Source organism: Entelurus aequoreus, linkage group LG24 (genome assembly GCF_033978785.1).
Source record: "Entelurus aequoreus isolate RoL-2023_Sb linkage group LG24, RoL_Eaeq_v1.1, whole genome shotgun sequence".
Classification (NCBI taxonomy): Eukaryota; Metazoa; Chordata; class Actinopteri; order Syngnathiformes; family Syngnathidae; genus Entelurus; species Entelurus aequoreus.
In genome coordinates, this window is record NC_084754.1 from 38,147,913 (window position 1) to 38,166,545 (window position 18,633).

An 18,633-nucleotide genomic window follows, 5' to 3' on the forward strand; every position below is an offset into this window, starting at 1 on the left:
CTACATTATTCTTGCAAAATAACAACCTTTTTGATGTAAAATGACCACATTTTCACGTACAATTACCGCCTTTTGGACATAAAATGACATTATTCTTGTAGAATCTCACTTTTTTGGTGTAAGACTACCACTATATTCTGGTAAAATTACAAACTTTTTACATAAGAGTACCACTTTATTACTACCTTTTATTGTGTAAAGTAATGACCTTTTTTGTCGAGTTGACAGTGGTATTCTCCTAAAATTACAAGTTTTTTTTGCTGTAAAACTACCAAGTTCCAACCTTTGTGTTGTAGAATATCTACATTATTCTCGTAAAATTACCATCTTTTTTACATAAAATGACCAAGTTATTCTTGTAGAATCGCAGCATTTTTGGTGTAAAACTACCACTCTATTCTGGTAAAATTACAAACTTTTTACATAAAACTAGTATTTTATTCACGTAAAATTACTACCTTTTATTGTGTAAAATTATGACCTCTTTTGTCAAATTGACAGTGGTATTCTCCTAAAATTACAAGCTTTTTTTGCTGTAAAACTACCAAGTTCCAACCTTTTTGATGTAGAATATCTACATTGTTCTCGTAAAATTACTATCTTTTTTACATAAAATTACCAAGTTATTCTTGTAGAATCGCAACCTTTTTGGTGTAAAGCTACCACTCTATTCTGGTAAAATTACGAACTTTATAAATAAAACTACCACTTTATTCACATTAAATTACGACCTTTTTTGTCAAATCGACAGTGGTATTCTTCTAAAATTACAAACTTTTTTGCTATAAAACTATTAAGTTCTAACCTTTTTGATGTAGAATATTTACATTATTCTCGTAAAATTACTATCTTTTTTACATAAAATGACCAAGTTATTCTTGTAGAATCGCAACCTTTTTGGTGTAAGACTACCACTATATTCTGGTAAAATTACAAACTTTTTACATAAGAGTACCACTTTATTACTACCTTTTATTGTGTAAAGTAATGACCTTTTTTGTCAAGTTGACAGTGGTATTCTCCTAAAATTACAAGTTTTTTTTGCTGTAAGACTACCAAGTTCCAACCTTTGTGTTGTAGAATATCTACATTATTCTCGTAAAATTACCATCTTTTTTACATAAAATGACCAAGTTATTCTTGTAGAATCGCAGCATTTTTGGTGTAAAACTACCACTCTATTCTGGTAAAATTACAAACTTTTTACATAAAACTAGTATTTTATTCACGTAAAATTACTACCTTTTATGGTGTAAAATTATGACCTTTTTTGTCAAATTGACAGTGGTATTCTCCTAAAATTACAAGCTTTTTTTGCTGTAAAACTACCAAGTTCCAACCTTTTTGATGTAGAATATCTACATTGTTCTCGTAAAATTACTATTTTTTTACATAAAATGACCAAGTTATTCTTGTAGAATCGCAACCTTTTTGGTGTAAAGCTACCACTATATTCTGGTAAAATTACGAACTTTATAAATAAAACTACCACTTTATTCACATTAAATTACGACCTTTTTTGTCAAATCGACAGTGGTATTCTCCTAAAATTACAAACTTTTTTGCTATAAAACTATTAAGTTCTAACCTTTTTGATGTAGAATATCTACATTATTCTCATAAAATTACCATCTTTTTGACATAAAATGACCAAGTTATTCTTGTAGAATCGCAACCTTTTTGGTGTAAAGCTACCACTATATTCTGGTAAAATTACAAACTTTATAAATAAAACTACCACTTTATTCACATTAAATTACGACCTTTTTTGTCAAATCGACAGTGATATTCTCCTAAAATTACAAACTTTTTTTGATATAAAACTATTAAGTTCTAACCTTTTTGATGTAGAATATTTACATTATTCTCATAAATTTACCATCCTTTTGACATAAAATGACCAAGTTATTCTTGTAGAATCGCAACCTTTTTGGTGTAAAGCTACCACTATATTCTGGTAAAATTACAAACTTTATAAATAAAACTACCACTTTATTCACATTAAATTACGACCTTTTTTGTCAAATCGACAGTGGTATTCTCCTAAAATTACCAACTTTTTTGCTATAAAACTATTAAGTTCTAACCTTTTTGATGTAGAATATCTACATTATTCTCGTAAAATTACTATCTTTTTTACATAAAATGACCAAGTTATTCTTGTAGAATCGCAACCTTTTTGGTGTAAAGCTACCACTCTATTCTGGTAAAATTACGAACTTTATAAATAAAACTACCACTTTATTCACATTAAATTATGACCTTTTTTGTCAAATCGACAGTGGTATTCTTCTAAAATTACAAACTTTTTTGCTATAAAACTATTAAGTTCTAACCTTTTTGATGTAGAATATCTACATTATTCTCGTAAAATTACTATCTTTTTTACATAAAATGACCAAGTTATTCTTGTAGAATCGCAACCTTTTTGGTGTAAAGCTACCACTCTATTCTGGTAAAATTACGAACTTTATAAATAAAACTACCACTTTATTCACATTAAATTATGACCTTTTTTGTCAAATCGACAGTGGTATTCTTCTAAAATTACAAACTTTTTTGCTATAAAACTATTAAGTTCTAACCTTTTTGATGTAGAATATCTACATTATTCTCATAAAATTACCATCTTTTTGACATAAAATGACCAAGTTATTCTTGTAGAATCGCAACCTTTTTGGTGTAAAGCTACCACTATATTCTGGTAAAATTACAAACTTTATAAATAAAACTACCACTTTATTCACATTAAATTACGACCTTTTTTGTCAAATCGACAGTGATATTCTCCTAAAATTACAAACTTTTTTTGATATAAAACTATTAAGTTCTAACCTTTTTGATGTAGAATATCTACATTATTCTCATAAATTTACCATCTTTTTGACATAAAATGACCAAGTTATTCTTGTAGAATCGCAACCTTTTTGGTGTAAAGCTACCACTATATTCTGATAAAATTACGAACTTTATAAATAAAACTACCACTTTATTCACATTAAATTACGACCTTTTTTGTCAAATCGACAGTGGTATTCTCCTAAAATTACAAACTTTTTTTGCTATAAATCTATTAAGTTCTAACCTTTTTGATGTAGAATATCTACATTATTCTCATAAAATTACCATCTTTTTGACATAAAACGACCAAGTTATTCTTGTAGAATCGCAACCTTTTTGGTGTAAAGCTACCACTATATTCTGGTAAAATTACGAACTTTATAAATTAAACTACCACTTTATTCACATTAAATTACGACCTTTTTTGTCAAATCGACAGTGGTATTTTCCTAAAATTACAAACTTTTTTTGCTTTAAAACTATTAAGTTTTAACCTTTTTGATGTAGAATATCTACATTATTCTCATAAAATGACCATCTTTTTGACATAAAATGACCAAGTTATTCTTGTAGAATCGCAACCATTTTGGTGTAAAGCTACCACTATATTCTGGTAAAATTACAAACTTTATAAATAAAACTACCACTTTATTGACATTAAATTATGACCTTTTTTGTCAAATCGACAGTGGTATTTTCCTAAAATTACAAACTTTTTTGCTATAAAACTATTAAGTTCTAACTTTTTTGATGTAGAATATCTACACTATTCTCATAAAATTACCATCTTTTTGACATAAAGTGACCAAGTTATTGTAGAATCGTAAACCTTTTTGGTGTAAAACTACCACTATATTCTGGTAAAATTATGAACTTTATAAATAAAACTACCACTTTATTTATGTAAAATTACAACCTTTACCTTCCCAATAGAAATGACAGTGTTTTCTCCTAAAATTGCAACCTTTTTGAGGTAAATCTAGCACTTTATAAGTTTATACATTTTGATGTAAAGTTACAACCTTTTTGATGTAGAATATCTACATTATTCTCATAAAATTACCATCTTTTTGACATAAAATGACCAAGTTAATCTCAACCTTTTTGGTGTAAAACTAGCACTATATTCTGGTAAAACTACGAATTAAAAAAAAAAATCACCAATTTATTTAAAAATGAACATTATATTCTTGTACAGTTACAAAGTTTCTACCTTTTCGATGTAAAATACCTTCATTATTCTCGCAAGATTACAGCCTTCTTTGATGTAAAATGACGTCATTATTCTTGTAAAACTACCACACTTTTGACATTAAATGACCACGCTATTCCCATAGAATCCCAGACTTGACGTGAAATTACCACTTTATTCATACAAAATTAGAACCTTTTTCATTTAAAATTATTACCTTTTTGACAAAAAAAAATGCAGCATTATTCTCCTACAGTTCGTATATTTTTGATGCAAAACTACCACTTTATCCTCAACTTTTTGATGTAGAATTACAACCTTGTTTATGTCTGTCAAAATGATTAATGCGAAAACAAAACATTTTCTAAACAAATAATGTTAATAAAGAGAAATTCTGATAGCATGTGTATGTAGGGGTACAATTTGGGTTCTGATCCAAATTAGGAGTCTTCAACCTTGGTGGAGGCAGCGGAATCCTAACAAATTCTCATGCAGGATCTTGTTACAAGGAATATTATTGCATGGATTTTACGTGTCAGCGCGAATTTGCATCACTTGAACAAACCACTGCATTCATTTAAAAAATAAATAAACTCACTTGGCAACCATCCCTGATGACCCCACCGCGACCCCCACCCCTGGCATCGCTCACCATCTTGGCTTTTGGCTTCAAGCATTAAGTTCCTCAAAGTTGGCCTTTAAACCAGGCAGGTTAGTCAGGCTTTCTGTGGGTCAGAGTTCACCATGGGGTGGAGTAAAGAGATGTAATTATGAAGTGCAGGACCCACACAGATCCCCCCAAGGCTTCAAGAAGAAGAAATGTGATATTCTGGTGAGGGTTTTTTTGTGGGTGTTTGTGTGTGTGCATAGGTGAGCGTCGCCGCAAGACGGCGTGTGTGCGGAAGAGCGATCACCTGGAGGTGTCGGAGCAACGATGTGAACACTTACCTCAGCCTGCAGAGGTCACTGAGCCTTGCAACACGGACTGTGAAGTCAGGTAACGCGCACGACGCGGTGGAGACTTCTGCACAGCAAGGTCATTATTCATCTTTACCTCTCACACAAAAGGTGGCATGTCGCCGGGAAGAGTGATTGCTCAGCTAAGTGCGGTCCGGGCTCCCGCAGCCTGGATGTTCAATGCATCAAGTACAACCTGGTGAAGAGGCAGAGCGACCGGGTGGAGGCCAGCACCTGCGCCGGTATTGCCAAACCTCCGACTCGAGAGTCCTGCCATGGCGACTGTCTTCTCAAGAGCTGGCAGTACAGTGCCTGGTCACAGGTATAGTCCAGGGGTTACCTCATATAGTGCCTGGTCACAAGTATAGTCCAATCATATAACATGTTACCTCATATAGTGCCTGGTCACAGGTATAGTCCAGGGGTTACCTCATATAGTGCCTGGTCACAAGTATAGTCCAGGGGTTACCTCATATAGTGCCTGGTCACAAGTATAGTCCAATCATATAACATGTTACCTCATATAGTGCCTGGTCACAGGTATAGTCCAGAGGTTACCTCATATAGTGCCTGGTCACAGGTATAGTCCAATCATATAACATGTTACCTCATATAGTGCCTGGTCACAGTTAAGTTAAAGTTAACTTAGTCACAGGTATAGTTAAATCATAGAACATGTTACCTCATATAGTGCCTGGTCACAGGTATAGTCCAGAGGTTACCTCATATAGTGCCTGGTCATAGGTATAGTCCAATCATGTAACATGTTACCTTATATAGTGCCTGGTCACAGTTAAGTTAAAGTTAACTTAGTCACAGGTATAGTTAAATCATATAACATGTTACCTCATATAGTGCCTGGTCACAGGTATAGTCCAATCATATAACATGTTACCTCATATAGTGCCTGGTCACAGTTAAGTTAAAGTTAACTTAGTCACAAGTATAGTTCAATCATTTAACATGTTACCTCATATAGTGCCTGGTCACAGGTATAGTCCAGAGGTAACCTCATATAGTGCCTGGTCACAGGTATAGTCCAATCATATAACATGTTACCTCATATAGTGCCTGGTCACAGTTAAGTTAAAGTTAACTTAGTCACAAGTATAGTTCAATCATTTAACATGTTACCTCATATAGTGCCTGGTCACAGGTATAGTCCAGGGGTTACCTCATATAGTGCCTGGTCACAGGTATAGTCCAGGGGTTACCTCATATAGTGCCTGGTCACAAGTATAGTCCAATCATATAACATGTTACCTCATATAGTGCCTGGTCACAGTTAAGTTAAAGTTAACTTAGTCACAGGTATAGTTAAATCATAGAACATGTTACCTCATATAGTGCCTGGTCACAGGTATAGTCCAGAGGTTACCTCATATAGTGCCTGGTCATAGGTATAGTCCAATCATGTAACATGTTACCTTATATAGTGCCTGGTCACAGTTAAGTTAAAGTTAACTTAGTCACAGGTATAGTTAAATCATATAACATGTTACCTCATATAGTGCCTGGTCACAGGTATAGTCCAATCATATAACATGTTACCTCATATAGTGCCTGGTCACAGTTAAGTTAAAGTTAACTTAGTCACAAGTATAGTTCAATCATTTAACATGTTACCTCATATAGTGCCTGGTCACAGGTATAGTCCAGAGGTAACCTCATATAGTGCCTGGTCACAGGTATAGTCCAATCATATAACATGTTACCTCATATAGTGCCTGGTCACAGTTAAGTTAAAGTTAACTTAGTCACAGGTATAGTTAAATCATATAACATGTTACCTCATATAGTGCCTGGTCACAGGTATAGTCCAGAGGTTACCTCATATAGTGCCTGGTCACAGGTATAGTCCAATCATGTAACATGTTACCTTATATAGTACCTGGTCACAGTTAAGTTAAAGTTAACTTAGTCACAGGTATAGTCCAATCATGTAACATGTTACCTCATATAGTGACTGGTCACAGTTAAGTTAAAGTTAACTTAGTCACAGGTATAGTCCAATCATATAACATGTTAACTCATATAGTGCCTGGTCACAGGTATAGTCCAGAGGTTACCTCATATAGTGCCTGGTCACAGGTATAGTCCAATCATATAACATGTTACCTCATATAGTGCCTGGTCACAGGTATAGTCCAATCATATAACATGTTACCTCATATAGTGCCTGGTCACAGGTATAGTCCAATCATGTAACATGTTGTCAGGACTGGGTCTATGGCGTGGTTTGTTCTCCCAGAAGGCAATGGAAAATTGGCGCGTGCAAGACGTGAATTTAAATACATTTTTAATTCTAACTCAAAAAAGTACAAACAAAAGGCGCTCACAGCGGAGATAAACTTGGCAATAAACACAAAACTTGCGCAATGGCAGAAACTATGATCAATGAAACAAAAACACTAACTGTAGCATTAATAAACAAAAAACTTACTTTGACAAGAAAAGGGCATGGATCGTAATGGTGTGTAGAGAGTGTGTCAAGAGTGATGTCGCCAGGCCGACTGCTTGGCAACAATGGCTTTAAATACTAGTGACATGATTAGTGAAAACGTGAGACAGGTGCGTGACATGAGGATGTGAACCAGGTGAAACTAATGGTTACTATGGTGACAAAGCAAGGGAGTGAAGACAAGAACTAAAAAGTGTCCAAAAACCAAGCAAAACAAAAACATGATCAACACAGACATGACAGAGCCCCCCCCTTACGGACAGATCCCAGATGTCCAAAAAAAACAGGATCAAGAGTCATGGGAGGGCGGGAGGGGTACATGGCGGTGGGTCGCCAGGCCAAGTGGCCCCGAATCTACCGGGGCAGAGTCAGGTGGCGGCGACGCGTAGAGCGTCGCTGTACCTGGCGAGGATGGGCGACCTGGGAATGGCCATATCCATGGCCGACGAGGAGATCGGCGCACTTGGCGTGGTGGACGACCAGGTAGTGGCCACATTCGTGGCCGACGAGGAGGCAGGCGCGTCGTCGTCGTTGCAGGCGTGGAAGCAGCCGATGACGCAGGTGCAGCAGACGAAGCAGGCAGCGAAGCTCGGCGTGGTGTGTCAGGCGGAGAGTCTCGGCGTGGCGGGTCTTGGCGAGGGTCTTTGTCTTGGCGGGGCTCTTGGTCTTGGTCTTGGTGTGGGTCTTGGTCTTGGTCTTGGCGTGGGGGGTCTTGGTCTTGGTCTTGGCGGGGGTCTTGGTCTTGGTCTTGGCGTGGCGGGTCTTGGTGGGGGTCTTGGTCTTGGCGGGGGTCTTGGTCTTGGCGTGGGGGGTCATGGTCTTTGTCTTGGCTTGGGGGATCATGGTCTTTGTCTTGGCTTGGGGGGTCAGGGTCTTGGTCTTGGCTTGGGGGGTCAGGGTCTTGGTCTTGGTCTTGGCGTGGGTCTTGGTCAGGGTCTTGGCGTGGGTCTTGGTCTTGGTGTGGAGCTGGTACCGGAGCTTGCCGTCGTGAAGCTGGTACCGGAGCTTGCCGTCGTGGAGCTGGGACCGGAGCTCGGCGTGGTGGGTCTTGGCGTGGTGGAGCTGGTGCTGCGACGGGTGCCAACCGTGGTGCCAGCCGTGGTGCTGCGACGGGTGCCAGCCGTGGTGCTGGTACCGGAGCTTGGCGTGGTGCTGCTACCGGCAGCACTGGAGCTAGCCTTGGACTTGGTGCTGATACAGGTGCTAGCTGTGGCTTCGGTGGAGTTGGCCTAGCTGGGGGTTGCGGCTTAGCCGGCCGAAAAACCAGTGGCGGCGGCCGTGTTGGAGGCTGTGGCTTGGCGGGCCGAAAGACTGGTGGTGGCGGCCGTGCTGGAGGCTGTGGCTTGGCGGGCCGAAAGACTGGTGGCGGCGGCCGTGCTGGAGGCTGTGGCTTAGCATGGTGATGCTGAGCCACCCCACCTGAAAAGTTCCCAGCCCTAGCCCCCCCCTCAAGGAGCGGATACCAGACGCGCTCCCCGCTGTCTGGAACCGTTTTTTGGGGTGGGTGGAGGGAGGTCAGGAGGGGGGTAAAATCCTCCCCTATAAATTGTCCAAAATGTCTTTCTTTTTGTACCTGGGATTGAGTGGGTGAAAAAAAATTTTTTTTTGTGACTTGGGCGTGGCTTGAGTCCTGGGGGGCGGGGCATGAAAATTGGGTGACTGATTGACAGGATCTGATTTCTAAAAACATGTCTTGGTAATATTTAATCATGGATTTAGAGTCTTTGGTTGGATGTGGCTGACAAGAAAAAGAGTTCAGGGGAAAAAAATCCATGACGTCACCCACTGGCAGCGGCGTGACGTCGTCCTGGGGAAGCCGGGCTGGCTGCAGCTCGTTTCCGCCCGGAGGGGGAGGAGCTTGCGGGAACGATGCGTCCTTTCCAATGCTTGTGGAAGCCCTCCCTGACGTCCTTCGTTGGGAGCGGCGCTTCCGGGACTGCGGTGACGCAGCGCCATCCTCGGACCAAATGGAGTCTCTGTACTCCACGGAGGAGTAGCGCAGCGTTTCCTCCTCCATGGCGCGGAGGACCTCCCACGCTGCCTCATCCAAAACGTCCAATTTTCTTGCGGGAGAACTTTTATGCTGGCTACATACTGTCAGGACTGGGTCTATGGCGTGGTTTGTTCTCCCAGAAGGCAATGGAAAATTGGCGCGTGCAAGACGTGAATTTAAATACATTTTTAATTCTAACTCAAAAAAGTACAAACAAAAGGCGCTCACAGCGGAGATAACAAACTTGGCAATAAACACAAAACTTGCACAATGGCAGAAACTATGATCAATGAAACAAAAACACTAACTGTAGCATTAATAAACAAAAAACTTACTTTGACAAGAAAAGGGCATGGATCGTAATGGTGTGTAGAGAGTGTGTCAAGAGTGATGTCGCCAGGCCGACTGCTTGGCAACAATGGCTTTAAATACTAGTGACATGATTAGTGAAAACGTGAGACAGGTGCGTGACATGAGGATGTGAACCAGGTGAAACTAATGGTTACTATGGTGACAAAGCAAGGGAGTGAAGACAAGAACTAAAAAGTGTCCAAAAACCAAGCAAAACAAAAACATGATCAACACAGACATGACACATGTTACCTCATATAGTGCCTGGTCACAGGTATAGTCCAGAGGTTACCTCATATAGTGCCTGGTCACAGGTATAGTCCAATCATATAACATGTTACCTCATATAGTGCCTGGTCACAGGTATAGTCCAGGGGTTACCTCATATAGTGCCTGGTCACAGGTATAGTCCAGAGGTTACCTCATATAGTGCCTGGTCACAGGTATAGTCCAATCATATAACATGTTACCTCATATAGTGCCTGGTCACAGGTATAGTCCAGAGGTTACCTCATATAGTGCCTGGTCACAGGTATAGTCCAATCATATAACATGTTACCTCATATAGTGCCTGGTCACAGGTATAGTCCAATCATGTAACATGTTACCTCATATAGTGCCTGGTCACAGGTATAGTCCAATCATGTAACATGTTACCTCATATAGTGCCTGGTCACAGGTATAGTCCAATCATGTAACATGTTACCTCATATAGTGCCTGGTCACAGGTATAGTCCAATCATATAACATGTTACCTCATATAGTGCCTGGTCACAGGTATAGTCCAATCATATAACATGTTACCTCATATAGTGCCTGGTCACAGGTATTTTTCCAGAGGTTACCTCATATAGTGCCTGGTCACAGGTATAGTCCAATCATGTAACATGTTACCTCATATAGTGCCTGGTCACAGGTATAGTCCAATCATATAACATGTTACCTCATATAGTGCCTGGTCACAGGTATAGTCCAATCATATAACATGTTACCTCATATAGTGCGTGGTCACAGGTATAGTCCAGAGGTTACCTCATATTGTGCCTGGTCACAGGTATAGTCCAGAGGTTACCTCATATAGTGCCTGGTCACAGGTATAGTCCAGAGGTTACCTCATATAATGCCTGGTCACAGGTATAGTCCAATCATATAACATGTTACCTCATATAGTGCCTGGTCACAGGTATAGTCCAGAGGTTACCTCATATAATGCCTGGTCACAGGTATAGTCCAATCATATAACATGTTACCTCATATAGTGCCTGGTCACAGGTATAGTCCAATCATATAACATGTTACCTCATATAGTGCCCGGTCACAGGTATAGTCCAATCATATAACATGTTACCTCATATAGTGCCTGGTCACGGGTATTGTCCAGAGGTTACCTCATATAGTGCCTGGTCACAGGTATAGTCCAATCATGTAACATGTTACCTCATATAGTGCCTGGTCACAGGTATAGTCCAATCATATAACATGTTACCTCATATAGTGCCTGGTCTCAGGTATAGTCCAATCATGTAACATGTTACCTCATATAGTGCCTGGTCACAGGTATAGTCCAATCATATAACATGTTACCTCATATAATGCCCGGTCACAGGTATAGTCCAATCATATAACATGTTACCTCATATAGTGCCTGGTCACAGGTATTGTCCAGAGGTTACCTCATATAGTGCCTGGTCACAGGTATAGTCCAATCATGTAACATGTTACCTCATATAGTGCCTGGTCACAGGTATAGTCCAATCATTTAACATGTTACCTCATATAGTGCCTGGTCACAGGTATAGTCCAGAGGTTACCTCATATTGTGCCTGGTCACAGGTATAGTCCAGAGGTTACCTCATATAGTGCCTGGTCACAGGTATAGTCCAGAGGTTACCTCATATAGTGCCTGGTCACAGGTATAGTCCAATCATATAACATGTTACCTCATATAGTGCCTGGTCACAGGTATAGTCCAATCATGTAACATGTTACCTCATATAGTGCCTGGTCACAGGTATAGTCCAATCATGTAACATGTTACCTCATATAGTGCCTGGTCACAGGTATAGTCCAATCATGTTACATGTTACCTCATATAGTGCCTGGTCATAGGTATAGTCCAGAGGTTACCTCATATAGTGCCTGGTCACAGGTATAGTCCAATCATATAACATGTTACCTCATATAGTGCCTGGTCACAGGTATAGTCCAATCATATAACATGTTACCTCATATAGTGCCCGGTCACAGGTATAGTCCAATCATATAACATGTTACCTCATATAGTGCCTGGTCACAGGTATTGTCCAGAGGTTACCTCATATAGTGCCTGGTCACAGGTATAGTCCAATCATGTAACATGTTACCTCATATAGTGCCTGGTCACAGGTATAGTCCAATCATGTAACATGTTACCTCATATAGTGCCTGGTCACAGGTATAGTCCAATCATGTAACATGTTACCTCATTTCGTGCCTGGTCACAGGTATAGTGCAATCATGTAACATGTTACCTCATATAGTGCCTGGTCACAGGTATAGTCCAGAGGTTACCTCATATAGTGCCTGGTCACAGGTATAGTCCAATCATGTAACATGTTACCTCATATAGTGCCTGGTCACAGGTATAGTCCAATCATGTAACATGTTACCTCATATAGTGCCTGGTCACAGGTATAGTCCAGAGGTTACCTCATATAGTGCCTGGTCACAGGTATAGTCCAATCATATAACATGTTACCTCATATAGTGCCTGGTCACAGGTATAGTCCAATCATGTAACATGTTACCTCATATAGTGCCTGGTCACAGGTATAGTCCAATCATGTAACATGTTACCTCATATAGTGCCTGGTCACAGGTATAGTCCAATCATGTTACATGTTACCTCATATAGTGCCTGGTCACAGGTATAGTCCAGAGGTTACCTCATATAGTGCCTGGTCACAGGTATAGTCCAATCATATAACATGTTACCTCACATAGTGCCTGGTCACAGGTATAGTCCAATCATATAACATGTTACCTCATATAGTGCCCGGTCACAGGTATAGTCCAATCATATAACATGTTACCTCATATAGTGCCTGTTCACAGGTATTGTCCAGAGGTTACCTCATATAGTGCCTGGTCACAGGTATAGTCCAATCATGTAACATGTTACCTCATATAGTGCCTGGTCACAGGTATAGTCCAATCATGTAACATGTTACCTCATATAGTGCCTGGTCACAGGTATAGTCCAATCATGTTACATGTTACCTCATATAGTGCCTGGTCACAGGTATAGTCCAATCATACAACATGTTACCTCATATAGTGCCTGGTCACAGGTATAGTCCAATCATGTAACATGTTACCTCATATAGTGCCTGGTCACAGGTATAGTCCAATCATATAACATGTTACCTCATATAGTGCCTGGTCACAGGTATAGTCCAATCATGTAACATGTTACCTCATATAGTGCCTGGTCACAGGTATAGTCCAATCATATAACATGTTACCTCATATAGTGCCTGGTCACAGGTATAGTGCAATCATGTAACATGTTACCTCATATAGTGCCCGGTCACAGGTATAGTCCAATCATATAACATGTTACCTCATATAGTGCCTGGTCACAGGTATAGTCCAGTCATATAACATGTTACCTCATATAGTGCCTGGTCACAGGTATAGTCCAATCATGTAACATGTTACCTCATATAGTGCCTGGTCACAGGTATAGTCCAATCATATAACATGTTACCTCATATAGTGCCTGGTCACAGGTATAGTGCAATCATGTAACATGTTACCTCATATAGTGCCCGGTCACAGGTATAGTCCAATCATATAACATGTTACCTCATATAGTGCCTGGTCACAGGTATAGTCCAGTCATATAACATGTTACCTCATATAGTGCCTGGTCACAGGTATAGTCCAATCATGTAACATGTTACCTCATATAGTGCCTGGTCACAGGTATAGTCCAATCATATAACATGTTACCTCATATAGTGCCTGGTCACAGGTATAGTGCAATCATGTAACATGTTACCTCATATAGTGCCCGGTCACAGGTATAGTCCAATCATATAACATGTTACCTCATATAGTGCCTGGTCACAGGTATAGTCCAGTCATATAACATGTTACCTCATATAGTGCCTGGTCACAGGTATAATCCAATCCATATTTTCTATTCTTTTTTTTTTGTATAAAGCAGCACTTCCTCCTTAAACTTGTCCAAATCCAGATGCCAAGCTACTCTGCTATAGGCAGCAATTGCCACGTTGGCCAGTCATAGTGAGCGTGAATACATTCAGCCAGCCTATAATTTAAAAATGTTTCTATTTGAGGTGTGGCGTTTATTGGAGTGGTGCCCACTATCTGGGCTAATATGCCAGTTTGAGCGATGAAGCTCCCTGGCGACACCAACTTGCATCCTCCAGGCTGTTAGTATCCAGCTGTTTAAGGCTGAAAAGTTAATAAAGAGAAGTGAGAATGTCACTAAACCTCTGCTGAGGCCAAGTCATCTTACACGTCGCCATCGGGAATGTACAAACCCCGTTTCCATATGAGTTGGGAAATTGTGTTAGATGTAAATATAAACAGAATACAATGATTTGCAAATCATTTTCAACCCATATTCAGTTGAATATGCTACAAAGACAACATATTTGATGTTCAAACTGATAAACTTTTTTTTTTTTTCAATAACATTAACTTTAGAATTTAGCTCGGCAGAGTAACCGTGTAATACTCTTCCATACTAGTAGGTGGCAGCAGGTAGCTAATTGCTTTGTAGATGTCGGGAACGACAATAATGGTTTGCAGGTAAAAAGGTGTCTAATGCTTAAACCAAAAATAAACAAAAGGCGAGTGCCGCTAAGAAAAGGCATTGAAGCTTAGGGAAGGCTATGCAAAACTAAAACTGAACTGGCTGCAAAGTAAACAAAAACAGAATGCTGGACGACAGCAAAGACTTACAGCATGTGGAGCAGACGGCGTCCACAAATATACATCCGTAAATGACATGACAATCAACAACAAAATAGGAGCGTAAGACAAGAACTCAACCACTACACACAGGAAAACACCAAAAATCTCCAAATAAGTCACGGCGTGATGTGACAGGTCGTGACAGTACACCTACTTTGAGACAAGAACTATAGTGATGCATGCTTGGTTATGGTTTGAATTCATATCCAACAATTGCGAGAACGACTTTTTATTGTCAATATCGGCTGCTGAGTTTAATTTTTTAATGTTTTCTGCTGGTGGGGTGCCTCAGAATTTTTTTCAATGGGAAAAAATGTGCCTCGGCTCAGAAAAGGTTGAAAAACACTGTTGTAGACGATGCCACATATGTACAAAATAAACCACATGTTAGTACATCAGTCGAGGAAAATGATCAAACTACATAAATAACATACTGTAATTTGATTTATATATAACTTTTTCATCTTGCTAGATTACAAATTAACACCATTGAGTTGACTGATGAACATTATCACATCATTTGTTCAGAAAATATAAATAACGACAAATAAAGATAGAATATTATACTGCAACATGTAAGTGTAAAAAACAACAATAAGAACATTATGATTTGTACCATTTCAGAATGGGCTTGTTCTATTTTTAAACAAAGAAAACAATCTGAAGTTGTCTGTATTTTTAAGTTATCATGCCATGATTTTACCACTCCCCGGCCCACTTAGGAGTAGATTTTTCTCCGTGTTGCCCCCCGGTCTAAAATGAGTTTGACACCCCTGATGTAAGTAGTGATAATGAGCATTATAAACTGCATTCCAATTGCCTCACACAGTAGTTTTTTCTTATTGTAGCGCCATCTCCTGGGTCAGTCGGGTCACTGTCCCACCTGGCCCCTATGCAACTTGACTGTAGGGAAAAATAACAAACAACACACCTTTATCTGGATCTGCACCAAAATGTAATGGATGTTTTGATCCATGTGCCAATCGTCTTTTTGCAGACATTGTTTTTTTTTGCCTACAGTAATAGTCAGTGTTCAAAACAAGGGAAAACAATACAAAAATTAAGGGTATTTTATTTGAACTAAGCAAAATTATCTGCCAATAGAACAAGAAAATGTGTCTTGTCAAGACTTTCCAAAACAAGTAAAATTAGCTAACCTCAATGAACCCAAAAATACCTTAAAATAAGTATATTCCCACTAATAACAAGTGCACTTTTCTTGGTAGAAAAAAAAAGACACCTTTTTGCTCAATATGTTGAAAAATATTCTTAAATGAAGTAAATGCTAGTGCCATTATTTTTGACATAATGATATGCGCTCGGCATTACATTTCTTGAAACCAGCAAACTTATACTAAAAACTAATTTATTGTTCTTAATGGAAAGGAAACAAGGCAAAATCTTGTTACTCTCGGGGTCTCCTAGCCGTCCAAAATGCATTTTTCCATCGACAGCATGACATCATCGCGCCAAGTGCGTGCTCTTTCAGTCAATTAGTGTGCATATACACAGCCCGGCCCCCGGCCAAAATGTTTTTAATTGTAATTTTGAAGAACTTATCTGAATGTGCATGAACCTTTTCTGTTCAAAATGGTTTGAAATGTCACATGTTAAATGTTTAAATAGTCAGTTTACTGTACTGTGCCAACTGTACTACTATATGAGTACGTATTTTCTATTGTTTCATTGAAAATAAAACAGCAAAAGTCCATTTGGCTGTCATCTGTTTTAATTATGAGACACAATTGTGTCAAAGTCATGATTTTTTTTTTCATGCTTGAAATAAGAAATTATTACTTTAAAAAAGCAGTTTTATACTTGTGAGTGTTGATGACACAGCTTTGCAACAGTTAATATTCTAGTTTCAAGCATGTTTTACTCAATATAGGTCATCAAATCTCAGCAACAAGCTGTAATATCTTACTGAGATCATTTAGGACCAAAACACTTAAAACAAGTAAAACAACTCTAACATAAAATCTGCTTCGTGAGAAGTGAGACAGAAAATAAGCAAATATCACCCTTATTTGAGATATTTAATCTTACTTAGATTTCAGTTTTTGCAGCGCAAATGTCAAACCAAATGTACACTGCAAAAACTGTAATCTAAGTAAGATTAAATATCTCAAATAAGGGTGATATTTGCTTATTTTTTGTCTGATAAGATAATTCTTCTCACTAAGCAGATTTTATGTTAGAGTTGGTCCTAAATGATCTCAGTAAGATATTACAGCTTGTTGCTGAGATTTGATGACCTATATTGAGTAAAACATGCTTGAAACTAGAATATCAACTGTTGCAAAGCTGTGTCATCAACACTCACAAGTATAAAACTACTTCTTTAAAGTAATAATTTCTTACTTCACGCATGAAAAATAAAATCATGATGCCGAGTGCATATCATTATGTCAAGATAATGGCTCTAGCACTTACTTAATTTAAGAATATTTTTCAATATATTGAGCAAAAAGGTCTCTTTCTTTTACTACCAAGAAAAGTGCACTTGTTATTAGTGAGAATATACTTATTTTAAGGTATTTTTGGGTTCATTGAGGTTAGCTAATTTTACTTGTTTCGGAAAGTCTTGACAAGCCAACTTTTCTTGTTCTATTGGCAGATAATTTTGCTTAGTTCAAGTAAAATACCCCTCATTTTTGTATTTTTTTTTCTTGTTTTTGAACACTGACTTTTTGCAGTGTAACCAGTCATGACATGTGTAGAAGATTCAATAAATGTGTATTTCCATTCTGTATTTTTAACAGTGTTCCAAGACATGCGGCCGAGGGAGTCGCAGCAGGGAGTCGTACTGCATGAACAATCTCGGCCGTCGCCTGGTGGACAGGGAGTGCGGTGAATACCGGAGGGCGGTCACAGAAGTCTGCAACGACCAGCCGTGTCCCAAGTGGACCGTCAGCGAGTGGAGCGAGGTTGGAACACAATAGACACACCTTTTGTAAATGTATTTTTTTTGTTCTAGTACAGTTCTTGATGGTTTTTGTTCAACACAACACTCCACCCATAGTGCCTGGTGACCTGTGGTAAGGGCACGAGACACAGGCAGGTGTGGTGCACCGCAGAAGCCAGGGAAGAAAAGCTGGGTGAGCATTTGTGCGACCCGGCCGGCAAACCCGCCTCCGTCGGGAGCTGCGAGCTGCCCGACTGCGCCTCCTGGCAGGCCGGGGTGTGGGGAGCGGTGAGTACAGTTAGTGATGTATATTTCAAAAGCCAAAACCAGTGAAGTTGGCACATTGTCTCAATGGTAAATAAGAACAGAATACAACAAATTGCAAATCTTTTTCGACTTATATTCAATTGAATAGACTGCAAAGACAAGATATTTCATGTTGGAACTTAGAAACTTTTTTTTTTTTTTTTTTTGCAAATAATCATGAACTTAGAATTCAATGGCAGCAACACATTGCAAAAAAGTTGTCACAGGGGCATTTTTACCACTGTGGTACATGACCTTTCCTTTTAACAACACTCAGTAAACGTTTGGGAACTGAGGAGACCAATTTTTGAAGCTTTTCAGGTGGAATTCTTTCCCATTCTTGCTTGATGTACAGCTTAAGTTGTTCAACAGTCCGGGGGTCTCCGTTGTGGTATTTTAGGCTTCATATTGCGCCACACATTTTCAATGGGGGACAGGTCTGGACTACAGGCAGGCCAGTCTAGTATCCGCACTCTTTTACTATGAATAATAATAATAATAATAATACCTGGGATTTATATAGCGCTTTTCTAAATACCCAAAGTCGCTTTACACGTGTGTGTGTGTGTGTTGGGGGGGGGGATTAAAACAACTTTATTAGGAAAAGAAACTAAGAAAAGAAAAAAGAAAAATAATAAAGA

General features: G+C 39.0%; 1 protein-coding gene across 1 annotated transcript in view; it reads left to right on the top strand.

The window, feature by feature from the left end:
• The window catches only part of LOC133641709 (A disintegrin and metalloproteinase with thrombospondin motifs 20), a 409,743-nt gene that overhangs the window by 271,940 nt on the left and 119,170 nt on the right, over positions 1 to 18,633 (top strand). The window contains exons 19-22 of the mRNA XM_062035652.1: positions 4,904 to 5,030; positions 5,102 to 5,312; positions 17,544 to 17,708; positions 17,804 to 17,974. Coding sequence (XP_061891636.1) covers positions 4,904 to 5,030; positions 5,102 to 5,312; positions 17,544 to 17,708; positions 17,804 to 17,974 — 674 coding nt within the window. The remainder of the gene's footprint in view (positions 1 to 4,903; positions 5,031 to 5,101; positions 5,313 to 17,543; positions 17,709 to 17,803; positions 17,975 to 18,633) is intronic.